The 26186-nt window shown below is 53.7% G+C and overlaps 1 protein-coding gene and 1 long non-coding RNA gene across 6 annotated transcripts; one reads left to right on the top strand and one right to left on the bottom strand.

The window, feature by feature from the left end:
* The first annotated feature begins 1274 nt into the window (after window positions 1–1274).
* Window positions 1275–24607, top strand: TTC22 (tetratricopeptide repeat domain 22). The gene is made up of 7 exons (XM_059374853.1): window positions 1275–1996; window positions 14259–14314; window positions 14512–14627; window positions 14912–15030; window positions 16323–16484; window positions 18078–18230; window positions 18777–24607. The coding sequence occupies exons 1-7, from the start codon at window positions 1430–1432 to the stop codon at window positions 19311–19313; spliced, it is 1710 nt and encodes a 569-aa protein (XP_059230836.1). The 5' UTR covers window positions 1275–1429; the 3' UTR covers window positions 19314–24607.
* LOC132000914 (uncharacterized) lies at window positions 3178–6626 on the bottom strand. 5 transcript variants are annotated; one of them, XR_009399495.1, is made up of 4 exons: window positions 6415–6626; window positions 5674–5737; window positions 4571–4724; window positions 3178–3794 (listed from the first exon to the last, which is right to left on the bottom strand). It is a non-coding gene; the product is annotated as an uncharacterized LOC132000914 (long non-coding RNA). The 5 variants fall into 5 exon arrangements; XR_009399491.1 differs by lacking the exon at window positions 6415–6626 and having other exon boundaries at window positions 5674–5818; XR_009399492.1 differs by lacking the exon at window positions 6415–6626 and having other exon boundaries at window positions 3178–3540; window positions 5674–5818.
* Window positions 24608–26186: the final 1579 nt, after the last annotated feature.

Genomic DNA, 26186 nt, shown 5'->3' with positions numbered 1-26186 from the left:
AGTTTTGTGTTAAGAACATGTTGCTGCAATAAAAACAAAGGGGAAAAAAACCCAAGCACTCTGGGAATCTGTCTCTGATGCCCCCAAGAAGGTCAGAGGCCAAGTGTCACCTCACAATCACCAGGAATTTATAACAGTAATTTTTATTAAAAAGTATTAAATTTTATATTGTAAAATTACACATAACACCAGAATGGTAGTTTTAATTTACCTTTTTGTTGCTCAAGTCCATTTTTTCCCAGGTTTACTAATTGGCTCTATTTCCACTTTTGAAAACGCTGGCCTATTTGTCAAGAAGATGGAGGGACAGGGTGTCCGGAGCCCTGCCCAGGTGGAATGAGGGGTGGGTCTCAGAAGCTTGGACTTGCTACACAGCCTAAGCCCTGGAGAATGAGCAGCCTTGCAGCAGGGAGCACAGCCTGGACTTCTAGAGGGAGGAAACCAGTATCAGTCCTTGGAGACTAGCAGGACCACAGGTGCTATACAGGATGGAGAGGGAACCAAGGCGGAGGAGCGGGAGCTGATAGTTACACGGAGTGACATTTACCAGATTTACCCCCAGATATCTACCTTACCCCTGGGGGGAGAGAATGTGACCCTCATGTCACAGATGAGGAAAGCATGAAGTGTGAAATTATGAAGTGATGCACAATTAGGAAGGTCACAGGTTATTAGGGATGAAGAAAAAAGATTAGAACAAGCACATGGAGCCCCAGTCTTTCCCCACGGTGGCCAGCTGCAGAGCAGAGAAGAGTCAGGGCAATCCTAAGTGGGGCAGCCTGATAAATCATGGCCTAAGGAGGCCTAAGGAGAAGTGGCAGGCTCCCCTCGGAGGAAGGGGAGCCCAGGAACTTCGGAGAGGACGGGAGAAGAAGCAAGAGTGAGGGGGTTTCCACAGTCCGTTGGAAGGGCCAATCCCCACCCTCCCAGTCACTAGCGAGCACACGCAGAGATCGTGGAGGAGCGCCCACGGATGAAAGGGCCTGCCTGGGGTTCAGCCAGCTGGGTTCCGGGCTGCTTGGGCACAGCCCGAGTTCTGTGACCTGGGCAAGTGCTTATTTCCTAAGCCTGATTCCGCATCAGCTGAGCAGAGAGAGTAAAAACAGGTCTTCGCTCTGCACCACGGTTTGAGCGCCCTGCACTTGACAATGCACCTGTATTTCGGGCACACCTGGTTGTGTAATGCAGGTGTCTAAGAGCCGCTGAGCAGCGAAAGCCCGACACGCCCATAGGGCGCTCCCAGGGCGCGACGCTCAAACCCTCCCACCAGAGGGAGGCGCCCCGGGACCCGGAGGCGGCTGGACACTGGGCCTTCGCGCGCTCGCGCTGCCCCTTGCCTTCTGCTCGGGGCTCCCCCGGGGGAGCCTCAGCCACTGCACCCCTGCAACCTCCGGGGCTGGGGCGAAGTCCGGAGAGCGGCGGGGCTGCCATGGCGGAGCCGGAGGCCACGGCCGAGGACCTGGACGCCCTCATCGACGACCTGGACTACCTGCCGGGCCACTTCCACCTAGAGATGCAGCTGAACTTCGAGCCGCGCTCGCCGGCCTCGCTCCGCGCCCGGGACCTGAAGCTGCAGCGGGATGGCTTGCAGCAAGAGCTCGAGCTGGCGGCCGCCCCGCAGCGCCCCGCCGTGCGCCACCTCTTAGGCGCCTTTGCCTTCTACCTCGACGAACTGGGCGAGGCCCGCGAGCGCTTCCTCGAGGTGGCCCGCGAGGACCCGGGCAACCTCAACGCTTGGGCCAACCTGGCGCACGTGTACGGGCGGCTGGGCCAGGAGGAAGAGGAGGAGGCGTGCACCGGGCGTCTGGCGGACCTCATGGGCCTGGCGGCGGAGCGCGAGGCGGCTGGGGACCCCCAGCTCCGTGCGGCGCGCTGCCTGGCGGAGCAGGGCTACGCGCACGGCTTCGACGTGGGCTGCACCAGCCCGGAGGAGCGAGCGCAGGTGCTGGCCGCCGGCATCGCGCTGTACGACAAGGCGCTGGGCTACGCGCAGCAGGTGGGTGACCCGTCCCCAGGTCGGGAGGGCTGGTGTCATGGCCCCCAGCGTCTTCAGGGACGTGCCCGCACCCAGACTGTCCCCAAACCCTGGCCCTTTGGCTTCCGGAATGCCCTGCCAGGGCGCCTCTCCCAGACTGGCCTGTAGCTTTTCTCTGCTAGGGCGGAGACCTGCTTCCTAGCGGGACAGCCTGCCTAAGTTTCTTTTCTGGCAACGCTGCAAATTCTGAGTTGGCCAGCTCACCTTCTTGTCTTGATTCTCCCAGCAAACACATGCCCATGCGCCTGCGCACACCACCCAAGTAAATGACACACCCAACCCCACAACACAACTTGGGTAGCATTCTTAGCTCCTCTCTCTTCCCCTTACCCCACCTTCCCCATCTGCTTAGACCCCAAATCCCTGTCCATTGGGTCTGCTCATATCTCTAAGATCTAGCCACGCCTCCCCAACCTCCCTCTGCCAGCTCAGCTTCATCCTTTCCTGCCTGACTGGTGTAGTTGCCATCATCCTGCATGGGTCCTTGCCCTCCTGCCTGACCCTTCTGCCTTTTCTTCACCTTGTTCAGTCTTACCGGCCATGTTAGCTGCTTCCACCCCTGGCAGCTCCCCACTGCCTGGCAGATAAGTCTGAGGCTCTCCAGTGGGCACCTGAGACCCTCCATGTTCTTCCGCTCTGCTTTCTCTCTCCCGTGTACTCCCTTCCAGCCATGCTTTGCCACAGCCTTCTTCCCTGTGTTCCCACAGTGGGCAAGTCTCCTTACAGCTCACCTTGCCACTCCCTTGGCCTCCTTCTATGATGCCCTTCTGCTCCATCTTTGACCGGAAGGTTCTCCCCAGTCTTGGGTTTGTTTCAGGCATCCCCTCCTCCAGGAAGCCTCCCCTAACTTCTGCAGGGGGGGTCAGGTGCCTACCCTAGGCTCCCACAGCACTGCTCACCCTGTCCGTTCACAAATCTGTGTCCTTAGTTCAGCCTTGAGGTCTTTGAGAGCGGGGATAACATCTGTCTGGTTTATCACTGCAAACCGTATACCAGGCACAGTGCCTGGCACACAGTGGTGCTCAATAAATATATCTTGAATACTTGTATGGGCAGAATAGGGCCTTGCACTGAGTAGAAAAACTCCAGGTGTATTGGTTACCTATAGCTGCATAACAGATACCCTCCAAAACTTACGGGCTTAAAACAAGAAACATTTATTGCCTTGTAGTTTTTGTGGACCAAGAATCCAGGCATGGCTGAGCTGGGTGCCTCTGGGCTGTGTTCTCATCTGAAGGCTTGCTCAGTTGTGGGGAACACGTGCTTCCAAGTTCCCTCATGTGGCTGTTGGCAGGATTTCAGTTCCTCACTGGCTGTTGGCCAGAAGCCCCCCTGAGGTCCTGGCCCCATGGACATCCTATCACTTTTGCTATGGTCTGTTCCCTAGAAGGGAGTCAGTCACTAGTTCTAGTTCACACTCAAAGAGATGGCACTACACAAGGACACGAACACCAGGTGGAGATCCCTGGGAGCCATCTCATTGGATGACAGAGGGTGTTTTCCTCCTGTTACAGAAAGGGAAACCACGGTTCAGAGAAATACCATGACTTTTCCGTGAAGGCAGGGTTTAGCTGATAACCACGATGTTTTATAATGGCTTAGATTGGTGATAATTAGATAACAACAAGCCTTCACACAGGACTCCATTCACAAAACTGCTGCACACTCCCTTGGAGCCTTTTCCATCCAAAACCCCTTCCAGCTTCAGAGAGGAAATGTGGAGTGCAGGCCTCAGGGGATGCCGGATGGAGGGCACAGACTTGAGTTCAAGAGAGCAGCACAGGGTAGAGGTTAAAACAGGAGACTGCAGGTCAGACACTCCAGATCAAATCCCAACTCCCCCACGCTCTCTCCCCTCCAGCCCATCCTCAGCATCACGGAGCTTCTATTTCCCTCCCTGTAAAATTGGGATAATAATGGTCCCCATGTCCTGGGCTCCCTCCGCCGTCAGAGGAGGGCATTCTTAGTTGGTAGGCTTCATAATAAAGCGCTGACACTTGGAAAGCACTAGGAAAAGAGTGTGCACAGAGCCAGCAAATAGGACATGACGCCCGCCGCTCCTGGGCAGGCCCGGGGAGTCTTCTCTGCCTCAGGGAGGGGGGTTTAGCTATGACCATCCCGTGGAGCCCATAGGGACCCAGGTTTTGTTTAAAAGCCTGAGCCTGAGGCCCTGAATACCTGCTGCCATCAGCAGGAGGCACGGACAGTGTAGTGTGTACTGACTGTGGTCCCAGCCACAGAGGAGGGCATAAAGGGCCCTAAGCTAGGAGCCAGGAGGCCTCCTAGGCCTTCCCTTCTGGGCTGTGGTTTCCCCCTATGTGAAATGGAGGCAGAGAGAGGGGGAACTGGATGGTCCACAAAGCCCCTTCCTGCTCTCAGGAAGGCTGGGGGAAGGCTTCCTGGAGGAGGTGAGCATGGAGGCAGAGGTTTATTTAGCCTTAGGGATCAGGCAGGGTCCAGCATCTCTCTCCCTAACACTGGTCAGCCTAGCCATGGTGGGGGCCACCCCCCACCCCGACCTCCCCACCAGCTTACCCTCACCATGAGCAACCCCCAGAGGATGGAATGTCAAGCAGAGAGCTGCCCAGGGCTTCAGGGAGGGAACTGATTGCTTCAGGTGGGCAGTGGCCCAGCACCGAGCTCCATGCTCTGTCCTCAGGTCTCTGGTCAACGCAACCTTGGTCAGTGCCTGCGTCACAGGAGAAAGTTGGGGATTTGGAGCTCCCATTTTTCATCTGAGACTTGGAAGAGATCATGAGTGCAAAGCACCTGGCACAGAGTAGATGCTCAAGAAATGGCCACGTTGGGGTAACAATGATGATTCCATTGTCGTTAGAGCAGGAGGCTTGGGCTCAATCACCCAGCTCTCACGCTTTTGCAGTGTGGCTTTGGACAAGTCACTTTTCGTCTCTGGTCTTGGCGTCTGCTTCATGAACGTTAACCATAGTGATCTCTGCCTTCGATCAAATCACGGGATGAAAGTGCCCATAAGCTGGAAAATCCTGGGCATGTCTGAGAGGCAGGTGCTCAGCACCTTCACATTTATGGGACACCTACTGTGTGCCAGGCCTTGTCGTTAAGAAGCTCATGGACAAAGGGAGGAGCAAACATTTGTTCTTTTATTTACCCTTGCCTGAGCGCTCCAGATATTGGAGTTTGCAGTCCAAGTTCTGGAGGTAGAATGACAATGACTGAGTTTCAGAGAAGGAACACTTCCTTTCAGCACAAGTGAGTGACAGAGGCTTCCGGAAGAAGCCGGAGTGTACTGGCAGGAACGAGGTGAGGGCACTCCCAGCAGGGGCGTGGTGTGTGTGAAGGTCCTGGGGCAAGGACCTGCAGAGCTGGTGTTAGTGAAGGCTGAATGGCTTAGAAAGAGGGCAGCTAGAAGCCTCCCACGGAAGAACCGAAGCTGGCCCAGGAACTGCTGACTCAGTCTCTGAAATCTGCTTCCCGCCCTCCTCTTCAGCTGCTTCTGACCTCCCAGCAACCAGAAACCACCTCTGCTCCTCCCAACATGCTGTGCTCTCTCATACCTCCCTGCCTGGAAAGTAGACTCCATCCCTCAAAACCCCGCTCAGATGTCACCTCTGCCTTGAAGCCTTCCTTCACACAGCACACACCTTCACACACCATAATACCTGTGAACGTCTTCTGTGCATGTCTTCCAGACTCCATCTCAGTCCCCACAAGAACCTTCTGATCCTGTGTCACAGAAGCAGGAACTGAGGCATAGTTGGGCTCAGTAACTGGCCCAGGGTCACAGAGCTAGTAAGTGGCAGTGGAATCCACCACACCCTGTCTGACAACAAAGCCTTTGCTGTCTCTGTGGAGGTCAGAGAAGGGGGTGGGGTGCACTAAGTGCAGACGGCTGGTGGGTGGTGAGGGATTTTGTGCACGGACCGTGTCCTGGAGATCTAGGGCAGAGGACGCTTCGGGCAACAGGAGGTGGGCTGCTATATGTGGGAGGGAGAAGGTGGGAAGGAAGGGGGCCAGGGAAGGAGGTGGTAGGACTCCTGCTGAGAGGGTCTGACCCGTGGGGGGACAGCCAGGGGTGGGCAGCTCGTGGTCTGGCCCCATCCTGCGCTGTCGCTAGGAGAGATTTTTCTATCTGCCTGGGGCTGGGACTGTCTCAGGCAAGGAGGAGCCCCTGGTACTCAAAGCTGAAGAAGGACTAGAGAACCAGGGCTCGTTGCTAACTGAAATGACCAGAGAAAACCTTGTACAGTTAATAATTCCGCCCGTAACCCAAAAATAAGCCCAGCGTGTATGCACGCGCGCGCATGTGTGTAAGGGGGTGTTTGTTACTCCTGTTCTCAGCTCTTCACTCCCTCCTGCTTTTCTTCAAGTCACAACAATGTGAGAAGGCAGGTTGCTCTTACCTGTCATTTCTGTCGTCCTGCCATCACCCCCTTCCCGCAGGTGCGGGCTTGCACACGCAGAGTCATGGGGGGATTTCCTGGTGACAAATCTCAAAGTGGTGGGAGGGGGCGTGTTAGGAGTTTTGGAGGTAGAGAGACTGGGTTAAAATTCTTTCTCCATCACGGTAGTCCAGGTAAGCCATTTTACTTCCCAGAACCTCTGTTTCCTTATCTGCAAAATGGGATTCTAGCATCCATCTCACTGGGTGGTCACGAGGACTGAGAGAACGTGGAAGGCTGTGTCAAGGCCCAGCCTTCTCCCTGTGCCCTGGGCCTCTCTCTAGCCCCCCCACCATCCAGTGTCCAGCATAGGGTGGGACACCCAAGAGGTCTTTGTAACTGTTACTAAATTCCATTTCACTGAGTCACTGGACTTTGAGCCTTCAAATCCCTATTTTTTTTTTTTTTTAAATAAGGTAACTTGAACCTCTGTTTCTTTAAAAAATACCCCTATCCCAAGCTAGCTCCGGTATATTTGATTGTCTCCCCTTTGCCGATACCGGTGACTTGACACACACATGCCCACGCACGCGTGCACTCCCTCAGGCCTGTCCCCCTGCCTATGGTGTGGGGGGATAGCACGAGGGGTGCCAGGCCCGGAGTTCAGAATTTCATATTCATTAGTGCATTTGATCATTGTTCAGACTCACAGACACACTGCCCGTTGAGAAGTGTGATTTGCCATCACACCAAGGACATGACAGGCTCAGAGAGGGCATCGAGGGCACCATTGGTCAGAAGCCTCAGGGGCCCCTGCGCACACGTGGGTATGCACATGCATGCACGCAAGCGTACACACACACACACACACACACACCCATACCCTCTGTACCGCTGCAGCCATGGGGAAGGCCAGCTCCAGAGCCGGGAGTAAAGGGGGCGGCGCAGTGTGCACGGTGCAGGGCAGATGCACTGATGTGAGTGTGGTCAGAGGGTCTGCATGGGAGTCCACAACCTGGAGAGGATCCCTGCTCTGCTGGCAATGTCCAGGGTGCCCTGGGCCAGCTGCCTAGCCTCTCTGTGTGTCCGTGTCTGTGAAATGGAGACAGTGGTGCCTGCCTGACCGGCTTGGGGGAGGTGTAACTGTGCTCACAGACAGCAGGCCCAGCCCCAGAGACATTGATGGTCACGGGCCTCCCATCCTCATCCCCCGATGGGGCTGCCAGGAGCCAGGATGCAAGGGAGCCCCAGGTCTCTCCTTCCCAGAGAGACCCCACTCTGTTTCCTCCAGCCCTTCCTGTGGTCTCCCTCGCCTAGCCCCCAGCCAGGCTTGGGAAGGGAACAATGGCATTGGGGAGGACCCCACTCCCAAGTTGGGAGCCAGGATGGGGTTCCTGCCCCAGCTCTGCCCCAACTCACTGTGGGTTAGTGGGCAAGTCCCCTCCCTCCCTGGGTCTCTGTTTCCTCCCCTGTCAAGTGAGAGCACTGGGCTAAGGTGGCGGCCAGAGTGACTCAGGGACAGGAAGGACTTTGAGAAGCAGAGAAGTGGGGGAAGAAATGAACCTCCTGGGAAACCACAGCTTGCAGAACTTGGAGGACAGTATCTTCAGGACTGAAGAGTTGGAGATCGCGGCAGGGTTTTACCTCCATAGTGCTTGCAAAGAGACACACGCACGGGCCCCCACAAATCTGAGTGATTTGATTGGGTTCGGTGAGAAAAAAGAGATGGATCACCCTAGACAGTGAGCTAGGTACTGTGCACTCATGTGCTTTTCATAGATGACCTCATCGGGTCCTCTCAGAAATGCTGGGAAACAAGAACCAGTATTAGCCCATTCTACTGATGAGCAAACTGAGGCTAGAGAGGAGTAGTGACTCGCCCAAGGGCACACAGCCAGGAGGGGTTGGCAGGAACTGAACTCAGGTCTCTTGGACTTAAAGCCCAGGCTGGGGGACAGTTTTCCTGGGCTCTGGCTCCAGCCTTCTGAGCCCTTGGAACCACTCACATTTCTGAGTTTGAGGCTGGCTTCTCTCCCTCTGTACCTAGCAACTTTGAGAACTGGGTTTCCCCTCCTCATTGATGTAGGATCCCAGAGTCCAGCCTGCCTTTAGCCTCACCTGGCCCAGCCATCTCTTTTATAGGAGGAAATAATGTTAAGGGCACACACAGCAGGTACATTTCACCTTCTCAGGCTGCTGGGAGGATCCATTCCGCGAATGTGCTAACTGAGGAACTGAGAACATTCAGGCATCACCGTTATTACTACAGAAGGCAAGAGACTTCTTCTGACCCACCCATCTCTGCTGGTTCCAGGGCTGGGTTTGGACCCAGGACTAGAAAGGGTCCCTCTTCCCTAAGGATAGTGGGGTAGAGAAGTGGCTCCATACAGTTCTGCAAGTCTAGGCAACCAGAGCAGGGAAAGATGACTCTCCTCGGTGACATGACAGACCTAGGATCAGAAGGGCAGTGAGAATGGGAAGCTGTGGTCAGTCTGCTCAAATCTTAAATTCCATGAAGACCATCCAGAGAAGCCAGGACAGGGAGGCAGAGTGGCTTACTACCATGGCACAGCGCCACCCCTTCAAACCCCTCCCACCAGTCACCTTGACCGCCCCCACCAACCTGCCTGTGACACAGGAGGGGGAAGTGGGATCATCCATTTGTGGATGCAGAAACCGAGGCCCAGACTGAGGTGGGGGCCTTTCCAGGAGCCCCGGGGGAGGCAGAGGCAGGAATGGGCCATCCCATCCCTGTTTATCTCGACAACCCCTGTGACAGGAGCTGGGTGAGGGGAGGGAAAACCCTGCCCTTTCTGGTGCACGTCCCACAGGTGGGGTGGGGGCGGGGCTCGGTGTGCAGAGCCAGGAGGCTGCTGCCTGTCATCACGAGGACATTCCAGTGAGGACATTCCAGTCTTGCAGGAAGAACGCACTCCCGAGGCCTGCCACCTCGTGACTTTGATTTCTGCAGCCTCAGCCCTCACAGGGTCAGCGTGATGAGGTGGAAAGAACAGGGGCGTTGGAGGGAAGCAGATGTGAACTTGAATCCTGGCACTCCCACCCAGGGCTACGAGGCGGGGTGGTAGCTTTTTTTTTTTTTTTTTTATTGGGCTGTTTCCTCACCCAGGAAAGGAGGCAGGTACATTTCACCTTCTCAGGCTGCTGGGAGGATCCATTCCCCGGATGTGCTAACGCCCAATGGAGAGTTCATGCTCTTTGCTCCTTCAAATCCTCCCTCTCCCGAAGAAGAACTGTTCCACTCTCAGGAATCAGAAATGGAGGGTACAACATCATCAGGAGCAACATTCAAATTGCAAGGCAATTATTTTCCAGCAAGGTCTCTCTATAGCCTGTACAGAGGCATAAAAATTCATTACTCATTGGTATACTAAAAGATCTTCTCCTGAAATTCTTGAAAAGAGCCAATTTCCAGGTTTCATTCTGGGCTTACACAGGCCCTGACATAGTCACATCTCAGTTTTCCCAACTGTGCTAAGAGAGTAACTTTACAATCCACACAGGATGGTCTGAGGACCAAATGGCATCTGCGTGTGTCCACTCTGTAAAGGGTAAACGCTGTGCAAACCCTTGCAGCTGGATGTTGCGGGAAGAACACAAACTTGAAGTCAGAGAAACCTGGCCTGAAGTGTCAGATTAAGTGGGCAAGCCTCTGCCTCTTCAAGCCTTCCTGCTCTCTCAAGTGAGGGAGATAACAACAGCGGCCCCCACCCGGGGAGCAGGGAAATGTCCTGAGAACCCCTTGCCTGAGGGCTGCGCCTTACTCAGTGAGTCCCAGGGTTTGAGGATTTCACTTGAGGGTCAGCGCTGGTGCCTGGGCCTTGCCCAGCTCCCTCCCCCGGATCTGCCATGGAGTGGTGACCTAATGTGAGACCCCTTCCAGCCTGCAGCCTGGGCAGGCTCCCTCTCCAGACCCCGGAACCCCCAGTTCGAGGGGTTTTGAAGGACCCAACAAGAGAAAGGGTGGTGTGCTGCCCAGAGCCCACACCCAGCAGCCCCTTGGGGAACATGCCTTCTCTGTTAGAAGCCCTCTCCAGGCCTCCCAGGCTGCCTCCACCACCTTGCCTCTGGGAGCTATCAACTCTGGAAGTGAGAGCCTTGCAGCTCTAAGAGGTTTCAGGGCAATTTTATTCTCTAGGAGAGAGGTGGAACAGCCCCTCCCTTCTCTAGGAGGAAAGAGGGGAACCAGAGGCCTGTTTAATTTAATTTAACGCACGGTAGCTTGCCAGGTTGCCCCTGGTAACAACCTCAGCTGCTGCTTTAGTTACAACCGGAAGGATTTTTAAAGAGACAGCCCATTTTCCGGCCAGGAGCCTATGGCAGAGGGCATGGCGCCCACCAGCTTCATCATGGGGTTAGAAGATTAAAGCTCATGGCAGGAGAGGCCTCAGGCTAGATCTGTTTGGGCCACTCACTCCAGTCCGAATCTGCAACCCCATAAGCCCTCTTGCAAATGTCACTCTTTGGCAGAATCTGAGGAGGGACTACGTTTGGGATTTGTCACAGAGCGGTCACTCAGTTAGCGACTTTTCTGAAAATCTGTTTTAGCCTTCAAGTTGAAGGGAACCAGGAGATTGGAGTCACCCTGCAATTCAGGCATATCGCCACCAGGTGGTAGTATTGCCCGCGTAGTGCAAACCACAACCAGGCTCTTGAATTACTCAAGGATACCAATGGGTTTTTAGCCCTGATACTAACTAGCGTGTTACTGGGTAAGTTGCTTCACCTCTGTGGTCTCGGTGTTCTCAGAGGGAGAATGAGAGTGATCAAGGAAACAGTGCTGAGGACAAGGCTTGGGGCTAGGATGATGAAGGCATGATTGGGGCGTCAGCTCTCTCTGGTACTAGCTGTGATTTGGGCACATAACTTACTTTCTTGTGGCTTAAATGCCAAACAAGAGGAACAGGGAGATCCCTGAGGATACCACGTGACTCTCCAACACTGGGGGTCTGTGAAGGGGTGAAAGGTGCATGGGACCCACACAGGGAATCCGAGGCCATAGTAGCACGTGGGTGGGTGCAGGGTGCAGTGGAGAACGGGGTGAGCTAGGACCCCTCTGGGATCCTGAGAGGTCATTGCCCCAGAGGGATATGAAATGAGCCCAATGGACAGCACAGCCTCCTGGACTCCCCCAAGCCTGCTCAGCTCTAACCCAAGCCAGGAGAAAGGGGTCCGACACTTAAGGAGCATGTACCCTGGGCTGGACACTGCCTTCACAATGCCTGCGAGTTCCATATTATTATCCCCTTTGCAGATAAGGACACAGCTTCCGAGAGGTAACTCATCTGTCCGGGGTCACCCGCCTCACATGGTCAGGTCTGTTGGCCATCTGAGCTTCTGCTCGCACTCATGGCCATAGCTCCTTGTCGGAAGGCTGAACGAGGCAGCGGTTTCCGTTTCTCCCCACCAGGACTCAGCTTGGCTAACCTCAAAGTGGGTATGTGCCCAGAGGTCACAAGATCATCCCTCTAGACAGCCAGGAAGCCTGAGGCACTTCACACAATCACACACTGACATTATGTCTCGGTCTTTGGCCAGTGTGGCCCACGGTAGTGGCCCCATGACTCTGAGTCCCCCCTTCCTATGTCCCAAGTGCCATGTAGGTAGAGCAGGTATGGTTATCCTAGCAGCCCATCCTAGGCTTTTGCTTTAGCAAATGTTCCCCACTGAAGTCTTGAGGATGCCATTGGCAACTGCTGCCCTCCACTCCAGACAGCCCTGTCCCCAGCCAAAGCCCTATGTGTATATTCCCACCTATGTGACAGGAGGACTGTCCAAGGTGGTATGAATGTAAAACACACTGGATCTGGGCACTGCCCTTTCTATGGCTTCCCACTGCCCTGCACAAGAATCCCCGGGCCTGAGCCAGGCACTCGGGGGCCCCTCCTGATTCTCCCCCCCCTTACAACATGCCGTGCTCCCTCACCTCCAACTGAGCTTAGGCACACGATGTTCCTCCATCTGCTGTCTTCTCTCATGGTGTCCACCTGGACGGTTCCTCCTTGTCCTGGAGAAGCCTGCTCCAGCAAGCCCTCCTCTCGAAGCTCTGTGGGCACTCCTGTATTGTGCAGGGCACTTCCTCCCATAACCCCTGGCTTTCCTTCCGCTTGCACTGTGGTATGATCAGGCTTTTGCCCCAGACTGGGAGCTCCTAAAGGTGGACCGGCCTTTCCTCTCCTGTCCCCATTGTGCCCAGACTGGGCCAAACAGAGAAGGTACTGGGTGAATAGTGGCTAAGAAATGTGCTTAGCGGGGACTCCTCTGGGGGCTCTGGCCTGAGCCCTGGGTCAAGACCCTGCCCCGATGGGCAGTCACACCTCTCAGTGGGACTGGACTCCCAGGACCCCCTCTCTCTCTTCTCCCTCCAAGCTCATCCACAGTCTCCCCAGACCACCTGCGGCATAACTTGCGGACATTTTCTCCCCACCACGCCCCACTCACACATTCCATGCTCCATGCACACCAGGTGCACCCCGTGTCTCCACACTAAGCCCTCCATCCGGAATGCCCTTGGCCCCCACCCCACCCTCTGAAATACCACTGCTCTTCAAGACTCACCTGACAGCAGGACCTTCCTCCGCGAGACCCTCTTAGAGTCTTTTGGCTGGGAGTGGCCTCCCCATCCTAGTGCATCTTCCCACATCTCTCTCATGGCCTTGTTCAGACTTGGCCTCTTAATAGTGTTACAGGAAACCTGGTGTGGTAAGCAGAGCATTGGGCTTTGGACCCTCACAAAGGGAGTTCAAGTTCCAGCTCTGACACTTATGTGCTGTGTGACCTTAGGCAAATCCCTTAACCCCTCTGAGCCTCAATATGTTCATCTGTAAAAGGCAAATGATACCTACCCAATAAGTAGTTGAGAGATTGAGAGGGTGGGTGTCGGGATCCTTGCACATGACGGTCACCCAGTCAAGCTCTATTATTTATGCCTGGACCTGTTTTCCTAGCTAGGTTGTGACCCCATTTGGGCCAGGATGCAGGTCCAATTCAGTGCTGCATCCCTATAGCACTCAGCACAGGGCCTCACACCACAGATGCCCAGGAATGCTGGCTGGAGTGCATTCACCCAGATGCTGGGAGTAGGGGTGAAGGAATGATGAGCTCCTGAGCTAAGGAGGCCGTGGTGGGCGGGGGGCGGTGAGTGCAGAATCCAGCCTGGAGATCCATGCCAGGAGACGAATGTGGAGGGAGGGACCAGAGCCCGAAACAGAGCTGCCGATATGCACTAGGGGTTTTATTGGTTTTCATTAAAATTCCTTCCCGAGGCAGCAGCAGCTACTCCCATAAATAACAGCATAAATATTTTATCTGGTGCCCAAGTCAGTCTAAATGCCTGGCGAGGCTGGCAAGAATAACAGTGGGAAAACCATTCAGGGGGGTCCTGGGCTGCGGCTGAACTCCATCAACAAGCCCAAAAGGGCTTTCTCAGGAAGAAAGGAAGCTGAGGGGTGGCGCTAAAGCGGGGAGAAGTCAGTGGACAGTGGGGGAGAGTGAAGGTGACCGGTGACAGGCGGGCACTGGAATGGGGGTATCCCAGGGCACAGGTTGGGGACCCAGGGAGAGGGGAGCCTAGCTTGGAAAGCAAGATGGAGGGCAGAAGTGTATTCCCCTCCTGCACCGTGATGGGCACCTTACAGAGGGCATTCACATGGATTATCTCATCAAAACCTGTACAGTCAGAAAAGTGAGGTGATTCACCCCAGGTTACCCGGCCACCAGTGGCAGATCCAGGACCACAACAGAGGCGTACCTCCTGCTTCTTGGGGTTCAGGACAAGTGTGGGAATCTGTGAACAATGGCCTGCGGGCCTCAGTAACAGCACCACGGGCCATGCTCTGCTTTCCTAGATCCCCACGGAGGAGAAAAGGGGCTGGTACTTCACCATGACAACGCTCTTCATCAGGTCAGGCTGGGGAGCCAGGGACTGGACAGCGGGAGGGTAAGGTGTGGCCTGGGATCCGGGGAAGAGGTGGCTGAGTCCATGTATGTGGCAAGGGCTCCCCAAGTTCCCCTCCATGCCACTGGCCTGGGGATTGCTCATAGCACCCTGGGGACAGCTGGGATGGGTGCCAGCCACCCACATCCCCTTCTTGGCCACAGGCTAGATGGCATCTTCCTGGAACTGGGCAGCGAGGAGCAGAAGAGGCTGCCCGCCTTCAACCGCACCCTGGCCCTGCTCCGGCAGGTGCTCAAGTCCTCGGACCCCTACCACCAAGGTAGGGCTTCCTGGCTCCCCCTTTACCTGTCATCAGCCGTGCCTGTCACTGTCATTGTCCCACCTCTAGCATCGTCTTCCTTTGGGGACATCCTGTCTCTCTCTCACCCTCTGTCCCATATACTCATTCGTTCATCTCACAGAATGCAGGCACCTTCCCACCGAACACAGGCACCTTGCACCTTGCTCAGTGATTTCCTGCCACAGACCCTTCCTCTTCATAGGCCCCCTCCCTTTCTCCACCCCGCTGCTTCCTAGACCCCCTCTCCCACACTTCACCCCCAGCTCTAGCCTGGTGCTACCTCGGGATGCTGCTGGAGAGGAAGGACACCTTCTCCACCACCCCCATGGGTGTCCACGACTGCGGGTACTCGGGAACGGATCCCCTGGACTGCTTTGGCAAGGTATGTCCCCTGGCCACACCCACTCTCCAAACTGGGATGGAGCGTGATCCCCCAGCCTCTGCTCCTGGAACCCGCTGCTTCTCTGGGTGGTGTCCCATCTCCATCCGCCACCGCGTGCCCTCCCCCAAGTGCATGACCTGGATCTCCCTCCTCTCTTCATTTAAAACAACAGTGATATTTGTCACCGTTCCTCTTTGCTAAAGAACCAGACCCTCTCCACACCCAGTCCCCGATCCTGCTTCTCCAGCCATCTTCTAAGCTCTTCACCATGTCTCAGACATACCCAGACTTCTCCCTTTCGGGACATGGTTCTCACTGTCCCTCCCCACCCCCAGTAACATAGTGGAAAGTAGATGGGCTTAGCTGGGGTCTTGTGCCAGCACTGCCTACGGGCCATGGGACCCTATGCAAGTCACTTCCATCTCTGCACCTCATTATGTGTTAATGATGTCGTCTACCTTCTAGGTCATTGAGAGACTCAGAGGAAATAGTGTTTGAAAGAGTTCACTGTAAACTGCAAAGTGCTGTTCAAGCCTCATTCTTGGGCACCTTGCTTATGTGGTAGTTCCCACACTTAGCTCAGTTTTGAAGTCTTTCCTGAAGGCCAGGCACCGTGTGATATCCATTGACCTGTGCACTCAGCACAGTGCCCTGCATGGGGCCCATCCCTCATATTTGCTGGTGGGTAGATTAATGAGCAGGTCCTTGATGAGAGATCTTAAAACAGAATAGAAGCGCTGGTTCATGAGGATTCTGAGAGTTGTGTCTAATTTAACAAACACGAGCCTTCACCCCTCCTTAAGATCCTATCCCATGCCCTGGCACAGAGATGAGTCCCTGCAGGAGTTCACTATCCTGGAGGCAGAAACACACAGGACAGGCAGTGGACAGTAACAGTAGAGAGAGGAGGTGCTATGGCCCCGATAGAAACACCGCTATAGAAGTATGGGGGAGGTAAAAGACTGATTCTGACCCTCATTCCAACAGCCCTGGGAAACTGGGGGAGCATACACTGGATGTGTCTGAGGAAGAGAGGTTTGCCTGGGGTATGCAGGGATTCACTGGACAGGACACATGAACATGGCAGAGAGCATGGGAGTCGGGCTCTTGGGAGTTGAGTGCCCATGAGTTGTCCTCTAAAGTGTTGGATTCCATGGTATGTCCAAACTTACTGGCAGGTGGATTTAGGGAATCAGAGCATTGTAGTGACACGGCCCTATCCAGAGATGGGAGACCTACAGGTCAGGCAAATAACCCAAATAGTTTGCTTTTATCCTTTCTCCCTTCCCTAGGCCATTGAGATAGCCAAGGACCACCCCACCATCCTGAATCGCCTGGCCAAAATCTTCCACTTCCTAGGAAAGCAGGATATGGCCATTGGAACCTGCAACATGGCTCTGGATAGCCTACGGGATCCAGAGCTCAACTGGCAGGCATACTGCACTAGGGCCAAGGTGAGTCAGCCTGCAGGCTCTGCCTCACCCTGCCACCAGGAATCAGAGAACACAGGCCAGGGGTTAAGACTGTGTTACCAGAGCCCAAAGGTCACAGAGTGAGCCTTCCCCGGCGGAAAGGAACTTAGGAGTCATCGAGACACAAGTTTTGTGTTCTGTAAGGTTGTTGAGTGAAAGAATGAAGGAGGCTCCCACCTGCTACGGGCACCACGCTACAACCACCTGGTCAATGACGTCCAGCCTCTACTCGGTCAGCACTCTGTACAGGCTGACTGACCTTGGTTGAAATCTGGCCCCTCAAGCTATTACTCTGGGACTGGGGACAAGTCACTTCTCTAATACCCCATTCCCTGAACTGTAAGGTATGGGTCATGACTTCTGACTGGAATGCTCTTCTCCCTGATTGGCTTCCTTCCTCGATTCCTGGAGGTCTTGAAGAAAGGAAGCTTCTAGCACCATCTTACCAAAAATGTCAACTTCTCACCATTTTATGTCCTCTTTCCTTGGTTTACTTTTTCTTCTTAGTGCTTACTACTCCCCAACATACTATTCATTTACCATGCATATTGTCTTTCTCACTCCCACACTAAAATATATGCTCCGTGGGGGCAGGGGATGTTGTCGTTTTGCTCTCTACTGCATCCTGGGTGCCTGGAACAGTGCTAGCACATAACAGGCTCTCGATCAATATTTGTGGAATGAAAGAGGACATGAGCTGAGCACCTAGCATAGGCTAGATCTTGGCTAGAGTATGTTCTCTCAATCATCATGGGCACTCTCCAAGGAAGAGAGCAGCATTCTAATTTTTCAAATGTGGAAAATAAGGCTCACAGAGGTTGAACAGCACATGCTATTAAGGGGAGCAGAGAGGGGCTGGAATTCCGCCAAGTCCAACTGGCTCCAAAGCCAGAGCTCCCCCCTCCCCCACCTTATGATGCTCTCTTGGAACCAGAGCCCACCCAGTTGGCTATAGAGCATTAAGACCTTCGGCAACAATGAGCCCTTTTTACCTATTTCCTCCTTCTCGTGCCTCCCCTTCTGAACCTCTAGATTTTTTTTTAATGCTCCAAATATGGCAGGAAAAGAGGGGTGGGGATGAAGGTGAGAGTCTGGAATCATTTATAATCTGATGCTTGTACATTGGGGCCACCTTCCATTCCTTCCAAATTGCTTATGTGGACTCTCACAAAATCGGTGCTGCCATCCTATCTAGAATAGCCCCCTCCCCCAGTCCCCTCTAGCCCACCGCCCCGTTTATTTTTTCATAGCCACTTGTCACCACTGCATGCCCAGTATCTAGCACTGGGCCTGGCATAGGATGGGTACTCAGTACATATTTGCTAAAGGAATGAGGGGCTCTTAACTTCATCCAACCCCCTCATTATACAGACAGGGAAACTAAGGCCCAGAAAGATGTCATTAGCTGGCACAGAGCTAGGACCTAGGACTCTGGGGTCCCAGTCTCAGGGGCCTTCTCCACCACAGAACTTCCCTGAGTTGCTGTGGAGAAAAAAAACCGGCATCATTTAAGGTAGAAGGGAGGGCAGAAGCCCTTGCTGGGAGCATCAACCCTGAACTAACTCTCTACGGCAGATCCACCTCAGAGCCTACCTTCACGACCTGGAGCGAGCCAAGATGGGGCTCGGGGGCGTGCCTGACAGGGAACACCTGTCCTGTGCCAAGGCCGACCTGGAGGAAGTGGTCAAGGTGTGCCCAAGCCTCAACACCTACCTGGACATCGGCCAGGTAAGGCAGCCTCTTGGCTTGAGTACCCAATGGCTTACTAAAAACCTATTTACTCTCTACCAAGGCAAGCCTGGGCACTGAGGACACAGGGAGAAATATAGCTGTCCACCCCACCACCACCCGATACCCTGCCCACGTCCTACAGCCATGGTGCGGATTATAGGAGAAGATGCACATACAGCATTTAGAACAGGGCCAGGCTCTTTCTAAAGCACTCAGGAAGTGAGGACTATTAGTCTTTATCCAAAGTGCCTTCTGGGCGCAAGGAAATGATTACCAGGAGGTGACAATATCATAATTTTACATGCGATAAGACTGAGGCCTGATAGAGAGTACCTGGCTCAAGATTATATGGCCAAGAGTGGTGAGGCTGGCACTGGAATCGCTATGTATGTCTTCTCCTTTTCCCAGGGCGGGACCAACATTTGTCGAGAACTGTTGGAGGGAGGGTGGGAATGTCCAAGTGGAATTTTTTTTGAAAGCAAGTATGCGAGCGGAATGCCCAGGAAGAAAGGCTCACCGCTCCCCGCCCCACTCCCCGCCCAGGTCTACTACTACATGGGTGTGGATGCTGTGCAGGAGCTGCTGGCGGTGGACGAGGCGGCGCTGAACCAGGCGCTGGTCTTCCTGGCCAAGGCCGGCGAGTCAGAGCTGGGCGCCACGCTGCCCGAGCTGCAGCTGCTGCGCGGCAAGTGCCTGCGCATCAAGGGCGAGGAGGCCAACGCGGCGGCCTGCTTCAAGCGTGCCGTGGAGCTGGACGACGCGGGCTCCAGCCACACCGAGGGCTTCGGTTGCCTGCTCGAGGCGCTGCTGGCGCAGTGGAGGCAGGCGCAGCTGAGCGACACCGAGCTGGGCCGCGACGTGGACACGTGGTTGCGCCGCGCCCAGGGCAAGTACCCCGCGGCGCGCCTGCGCCAGGAGCTGCAGCGCGTGTGGCGCGGCCACACGGGCGAGGTGCTGGGGCTGGCCCGGGCCTTGGTGGCCCAGGGACGGCCGGCGCTGGTGCGGCTGCTCTTCGAGACCATGGAGCAGGACGGCGACGTCGGGAGTGGGCCTCCGGGCCGCCGCACCTTCTCCCTCTAAAGGGCGACGAAGCCCCGCCCCACCTGCAGCTGACTGGGCGCTCAAAACGGACCTGCCCTGCCATAGGCTGGCTGGTGAGCAGAGCCAATTAGATCCTCCTGCGGGAGTTGGGACGTTGGGACCCGGCGATTGAGACGCGAGGGTCAGGTGGCATGCCCACCAAGCTACAAAGGCATGATTCCGGCGACCAGGGAAGGCTGAAGCAGACGCAAGAGGCCACTGGGAAGCTGCTATATGAAGCACTGAATTGTACAAATACGCAGAAAAAGTAAGATGGATGCAAGATACAGAAGGTAACTGTCTCCGTTTTGGCGGCTTTTTAGCCCCGGTGCGCCATCCTTGAGGCCTGAGATCCTGTCTTGGGATTGCCGTGAGCCACATTCTACCCTTATCAAAAGCCGCCTTTACATAAATTGATTGGAGTGGGTCTCCAGGTCCCACAGCCAGAAAAGCCATTCAAGAGCAAGGGAAAGCTGAACGGTGAGCAGGTAAGGGCAAGACAGCCTACACGTGGCCGCGCAGGCCTTTTGCCCACCTGCCCAGCGGTCTTCCAGCAGTCCTCATCTTTGGCCAGCTCGGTCTGAAAGGCCTCCAAAGTCCCTGACCTAAAGCCCATCCAGTAGAATCTTTGCTTCATTTCTCCGTTCTTAGGAGAACCTAGGGGCCCCCTCCCCACCTATCAGCAAGTGCTACCTGCACCTGGTCGTGATCCTTCCACAAAAAGAGTGAAGAAAGTTTTGGAATTTTACACTCGTGAACTCGTAGTCATAGAGTCCTAGATATGGAACTTTATTGTCAAAGACTTAGGCTCTAATCGTCAGTAAATCTTAGAAACACCAAGTTGGATTCTTGCGGCCCTACCTACAAGAGCCAATTTAACCTAAAATTCCAGATGAAGATCTTGCCAGACTCTGGGAATGCTCGTTGTTCATACCTGCGATGGCAGGACCCCCATAATGGTTTATGATTTATTTTTCATTTTTTTTCCTTTCTTTGGAGAGTTAATACCGATTGCTTTGCTCCTATCCCTGACCCTCAGACGTTACCAGGGAAAGGCCAGCACCCCTGCATTGCTTCTCATATCTCCAGTGACAGATGGAGAACAGACTGAGAAGTGAAGTCCTTAGAGATCATGCACGCCAATCCCATTAGATGAGAATCCTGAGGCCTCCTGGAAGGGGATGACTCACCCAAAGTCCCACCGCCCAGCCTCCCACCCCTGTACTTCAGACTTACTGTCAGCATTTTACAGGTTTGGAAAAATACTAATAAACTGATTAATGCTAAAGCATTAAGGGTTTATATGTTAAGGGTTTTTGTGTCCCACCCAACACGTGGGGGCAAGTGATATCCATCAGGATAATGCTCTAACACCAAAAGTGAAATCTGTGACGTCTGGGCAGTGAGACCACCCCAAAGCCCCCAAATTCCATCTCGTGGTTCACCATGGCTCACTGCTGTGGGTGGTGACCTCTCTCTCTTCCTTCCTCTTACCCCCACTGCAGCAGAGTGCCGCAGCTGACTCCACAGCCCTGTCCCCTCCTCCCCCACGTCCTTCAAACCCCACAACTGTGACCTTTACCCTTCCCTAGGCCAGAAAAGCAACTCTTTCTCCTCACACTTCCCCAAACAAACTGAATTCAAGGCAGTTTGCTGGCAAAATTGGGAAGCTGGTGAAGTTTGTCTATGTCCCCAGGCTCCCCAGTGTGCTGCTTTGCCTTACTTTACCTGCCGCCAGTTTGTGTATTTCTGCCTCCATTGCCTCCTACTCCTGTTGAACCTTTCTAGTAAACTCTTTCTGACATTCTCATCCATAACTAACTGTATAATTAACCAACATACACACGCTAGAGTTTCTTTCAGGGGTATCTGCATACTGGACAAAAGACAAAGAGAGAAAGGAAACCCCATTTTCAGGACCATCTCCTATGTGCAAGGCAATTCATACATGTAAGCTCACTAAATTCCTCATGAGCCCTGAAGAGTAGGCACTATAATCCTCAATTTGCCAGATGAGGACACTGAGCCACTGAACAAGGTCACAGATAAATATGGGAAGGGCCAGGATTTGGACCAGACCTGCCTTTGTTGTGTTCTGCCTTCTGGGACAAAGCCCTTCCTCGAAGATCCATCATCTCTGGTCTAGAGGTAGGCCTGTGATAAACTCCTCCCATCACTTTACCCCTGTTCCCTCCCCAGTGGGTACTGGTCTCCCTGCCCAAAGGGCCTTACCTCTGTGCCTTTGTATGTACTATTCCTCTGCTGGCTCTTTTTCCTGCAATTTCTGTCCCAAGTGTTTGCCTCAAAAGTGTCTCCTCCAGGGAATCTTGTCAAATCCTTCCAACTGTCATTTTTCACTCTCTTCTATGCAAGGAGTGCTCTCAGGGCATTGCGACCCACTGTGTTACATTTGTTCTCCTCTCTCTGGGTCATAAGTCAGCTCTGGAATTTTTACAGCAGGAACCGCATCTAATTCAGCCCTATAGCCCTGCTCTGAGCTTGGCACACAAGATACGCTTAGGTTCGTTGTTGAGCTGAGTAAACTCACAGGAGTGATATGACTACCTCAGTCCCAAATGGGTGACTCCATTACCACCAGGAGCACAAGGGCTGAGGTTGGGGCCAGGTCTGCAGCTCAAAGACCTGGGAGGCTTGGAGCTCAACCAGAAAGCTTCAGCTGTCTCTCCACCTTCTCTCCACCTTCTCCCAATCCCCAGTTCTGCGACTGGGAAACCGAGGCAAGAGAGCAGGACTTGGGCATGGTAGAGCAACAAACTGATGACAGATGCACACTTGAACCCCAGCCCCAGACCCATTGGCCAGTGCTCTCTCTCCTTTTAGCGCTGTATCCTCTGCCAAGTTTACTTGCAGTAAATCCAGGAAGACTACAGGCTTTCTCTTCATTCACTCAGCAAATACTTACCAGGCACTGGCCAAATGCCAAGAATAGTGCCAAGCTCTGGGGCCACAGTGGAGACCAAAATAGGCCCTTGCTTTCAGGGAGCTCACAGTCTCGGCCAGGCAGAGCAGGTGGCCTTGTGGGCCACACTGGGGACATTGGAAGACAAATGGAAAACTATCAAAAGTTTTAGCTGGCAGCACTGGCTGCCCATCCCCCACCACACCAGTCATACTCATCCTGTGTTAGTGGCCTTTCCCCACTTCCCTGGCTGTTGGATTCCCTGGCCCTTGGCTCCACCTGTTCAGCAAGTCACTGCCAGGTGTGGAAGCCCCCAGGAGGAAGCTAACGGGAGGCTGATCTTGATTTGACTACAGCTTTGAGCCCTGCAGAACACCTCTGTCCACTAGGTGGCCATGAGAACGTCTGTCATATCGCTGAAGCAGCAGGAGCTCCTTAGCGGGGAGTGTTGGAGACTAAGAGCTTTAATGACCCCATCATCGGAGTAATGAAGATGAATCCCACTGGTGCTGCTTGCCCACTCCTTCCTCTGGGTCCAGCAGGCAACATCAGGCAGCTTGAAACTCCCGCTTAGTGTGCGTGAGGAAAGCACGTTAAAGATCGTGAAAACAGATAAGATTTTTCAATGATGGGTTTCTAGAATCTCATGTTGGAAAGAACATTAGCCGTCACTTCTTTCAGCCTCTCCTTCTAGATCAGAGCTCCTCTCATCAGTGAGCATTCTCGAAGGAGTGTTTAAACCGTGTGCATGCCCCTGGAAGACAGACAATTCACTGCCTATTGAGGGAATCATTCCATTTTTCAGCAGATCTTTAGTCTGCGATGTATGTCCTGCTATTGAGTTGAGATGTTCTTTTCCGGGGCGCCTGGGTGGCTCAGCCTGTTAAGCATCTGCCTTCAGCTCAGGTCATGATCCTGGGGTCCAGGGATCGAGTCCCACATCAGGCTCCCTGCTCAGCCGGAGTCTGCTTCTCCCTCTGCCTCTCTCCACCCTGCCCCCTGACCAATCGTGCTCTCTCTTGCTGTATCTTGTCTGTCTCTCTCAAATAAACAAAATCTTTAGAAAGAAAAAGGAAGAAAGGAAAAGAAAAAAACTTTTCTTTTATTACTACTGCCACTATCAAGTTCATCTTCAGGGCCACAAGGAACATACCCTAATAAGGAAGATGAACTTGAACAACTCACTTTGGTCTGACTACTCTGCCAGTGGGCGGGCTGAGCTGTGACCCAGCCCTCAACTGCTGGCCCCCCGTCCGAGAGCCTGCACAGAGTGGGTGTTGGCAACTGAAAGCTGAGCAGAACTGGGCTCCTCCTCATCCCTAATCAGGCCCCAAGGGAGCACCCTGTGCGGATGGTGGTGGCTAGATGCCAAATGAAGTGAAATATCTCCTTTTCTCAGGCTGTTAACTTTTTTTCTTGTTTAAGGAAGGGGAGGATAATGACATTTAGCACTTTACAACTCAGCAGTAAAATGAGCAGATGGAAACAGATCCCCAGCATTGCGGGCGTGCTTCCAGGGAGAAACCCTCCCCGCTCCGTCTCAGGCTGGGCTCCGTGGGGCCAATTCAGCGGCAAGGCTTGCTGATGGACCAAGCGTGTACCCGAACAGCCAGCTCCTTCCTGCCCCAGCTCCTCCCTACTCCAGGCTGCCCATGGGTGAACCATGGCAGGCTCACCCTCTTCTACCTACTCGGGGCACATTTCCCATCTCCCCAGTGTTGTGAGGAGGAGGACGGGGGCACAGAGGTGAGCGAAAACTCTTCTGGAGAGGTGGAAATGCTCCACCCAGCCTCTAGGCGGCCACAGAAGAACAATTTGACTGAGCTGGGGAAGTTCCACCTGCAAGTCAAAGAAAGTCATTGTCATCATCGCCATGGAAACGACTTAATGAGAACTTGTCATGGGCCCTTCTGGCACACATCTCACACACCTCGCCCCATTTAATCCCCACAAGCCCATTAGCCGTGTATCAGCACTGTCTCCATTTTACAGATGAGGAAACTGAGGCTCCGGGAGGCGAGATGACTTTCCTGAGGTCCCTCCATACTCCTTGGAATGTAGGCAGGGTGAAGAGTACTAACAAATGGTTCTTTAACTATTTGGGGTCTAGACTACTCTCTCCTCTATCACATATGTTGCTCTATAAACTGAACACTTAAAAAATCTGAACGTGTTTTTCATGTTTGTGTTTCCAAAAATAGTTAATAGCTCGTTGACGGGGCTTGTTCTATTTTGGTGTGTAAATTGTGTCATTAAACTGCAGCTCCTCTATAAGTTTTATTTGTCATCCAGGAAGTAAAAGAAACAAACAGAACCACCCCTACTGTGGTGGAGATCTACTGTTTCGTCTGCCCCATGCCCTGCCTTGCTGGGGACATCTCTCCTCTCCTATCTGGGCTTCTTAGGGGTCCTCCCCAACTCGGAGAGGTGCAGAGGGCTGCCAATCATTATATCCCGCCCTCCCCCCAAGTTGGGCCAATCAGAGTCCTTCCCACAGAGTTTTCCTTCTGGGTGCAACCGGACAGAAGACGCTCTCTGTCTGCTGGAACAGCTATTAACAAGTGTCCCTGTTAGGATTAGGCTTAGCCTGGTCATCAAAGACGTGAAAACAGTACCCTTTTACCAGCTGGCGTGCATTTATCTTGCAAGGCCAGCTCAAGCAACACCGCAGTGCCTGCCCATGATCCATGCTCCCCTCACCCACTAGGTACCCACCCACTAAGACCACCCTACAGCATGCACCTGCCGCTTTCCACCCGGCTAGAAGCTCGGGGCTAGAAGCCTCAGGGAGAAACCATGAATCCGTGGGGAGTGGAAACGGGGATAAAACCCCCAGCCTCATAAGCTGGGTTGGGGTGGGGGGACAGGATAAATCTGAAGCATATTCCACAGTCTCCCTGTGGCCCTGTTGGGGCTGATGCCCCACTGCCCACAGCAGAAAACTGCTAGTCAGTTGCCATACCCTGGATTCACATCCAGCGCCCTCTGCTCTCACTCTCCACACCCTACCAGTGCTTCCTGGGATCACCTCCCAAATAATCTACTTGACCTAGCATTCTTGCCTCGAGTCATCTTCTGGGGGAGTCTGGCTTTAGACACCTTTAAAGTCCTCCCTCGTCCCAAGAGGAAGACTTTACCACAGCAATATTCCCAGGGCACTTTCTTCACACCTCTGCTGCAGCACATCATGTCCCATCTTGTTGTATTAAGTATGAAATAGGAAGGGATGTGCACTTATTGAGAACCAGATGTGTACCAGTCACGGCACCAGATGTTTGGTGCTCCTCCATTCATTCATTTATTCGCTAATTAATTCATTCGACAAATATTTCTTAAGCATTTGCAATGTGTCAGGCAATTATCTAGGCGAAAGGCTGGCAAACCATGGCCCACAGGCCAGATTCAGTCAGCGGCCTGTTTTTATAAATAAAGTTTTATTGGAACACTGCCATGCTCATTGTTCACAAGTCTCTATGGCTGCTTTCATGTTCAAACAACAGAGCTGAGTAGTTGTGACAGAGACCATAGGGCCTTCAAAGCATAAAGTATTTACTGCCTGGGCCTTTACAGAAAGTTTGGTGCCGATTGGTCTAGGCAAATAAAAGAACTAGGTAAGGCATTTACTGTGTAAAATGGTGATCAATGCTGTGAAAGAAAAAAAGCAGGGAGAAAGAGAGGATCGGGAGTGATGGGGGCAGAGGTGGGGATTGCAATGTAAGTGAGGGTGTCAGGACGTCCTGGCTGTGAGGGTGACATTGGACCAAAGACCTAAAGGAGGGGAAGGAGGGAGCCTTGTGGATGTGGAGGGAAAACGCTGCTGGCTGGAGGAGCTCACAGCAGCGGCGAGCCACACTGAGCTATTAACAATAGCTAATCCTACACTGAGTGCTGTGTACCAGACACCCTTGCAGCACTTCACATACATAATCTCATTTAATTACTTAAAAGTCATC

This window comes from Mustela nigripes, chromosome 14 (genome assembly GCF_022355385.1).
Source record: "Mustela nigripes isolate SB6536 chromosome 14, MUSNIG.SB6536, whole genome shotgun sequence".
NCBI classification, from domain to species: Eukaryota; Metazoa; Chordata; class Mammalia; order Carnivora; family Mustelidae; genus Mustela; species Mustela nigripes.
This window is presented reverse-complemented; position numbering and strand designations above follow the sequence as displayed.

Coding starts and splice junctions, on each gene's coding strand:
- TTC22 (XM_059374853.1), top strand. CDS start 1,430: ATGGCGGAGCCGGAGGCCACGGCCGAGGACCTGGACGCCCTCATCGAC. Junction 14,315..14,511: donor ATGACAACGCTCTTCATCAG/GTCAGGCTGGGG, acceptor TCTTGGCCACAG/GCTAGATGGCATCTTCCTGG. Junction 15,031..16,322: donor CCCTGGACTGCTTTGGCAAG/GTATGTCCCCTG, acceptor TCCCTTCCCTAG/GCCATTGAGATAGCCAAGGA.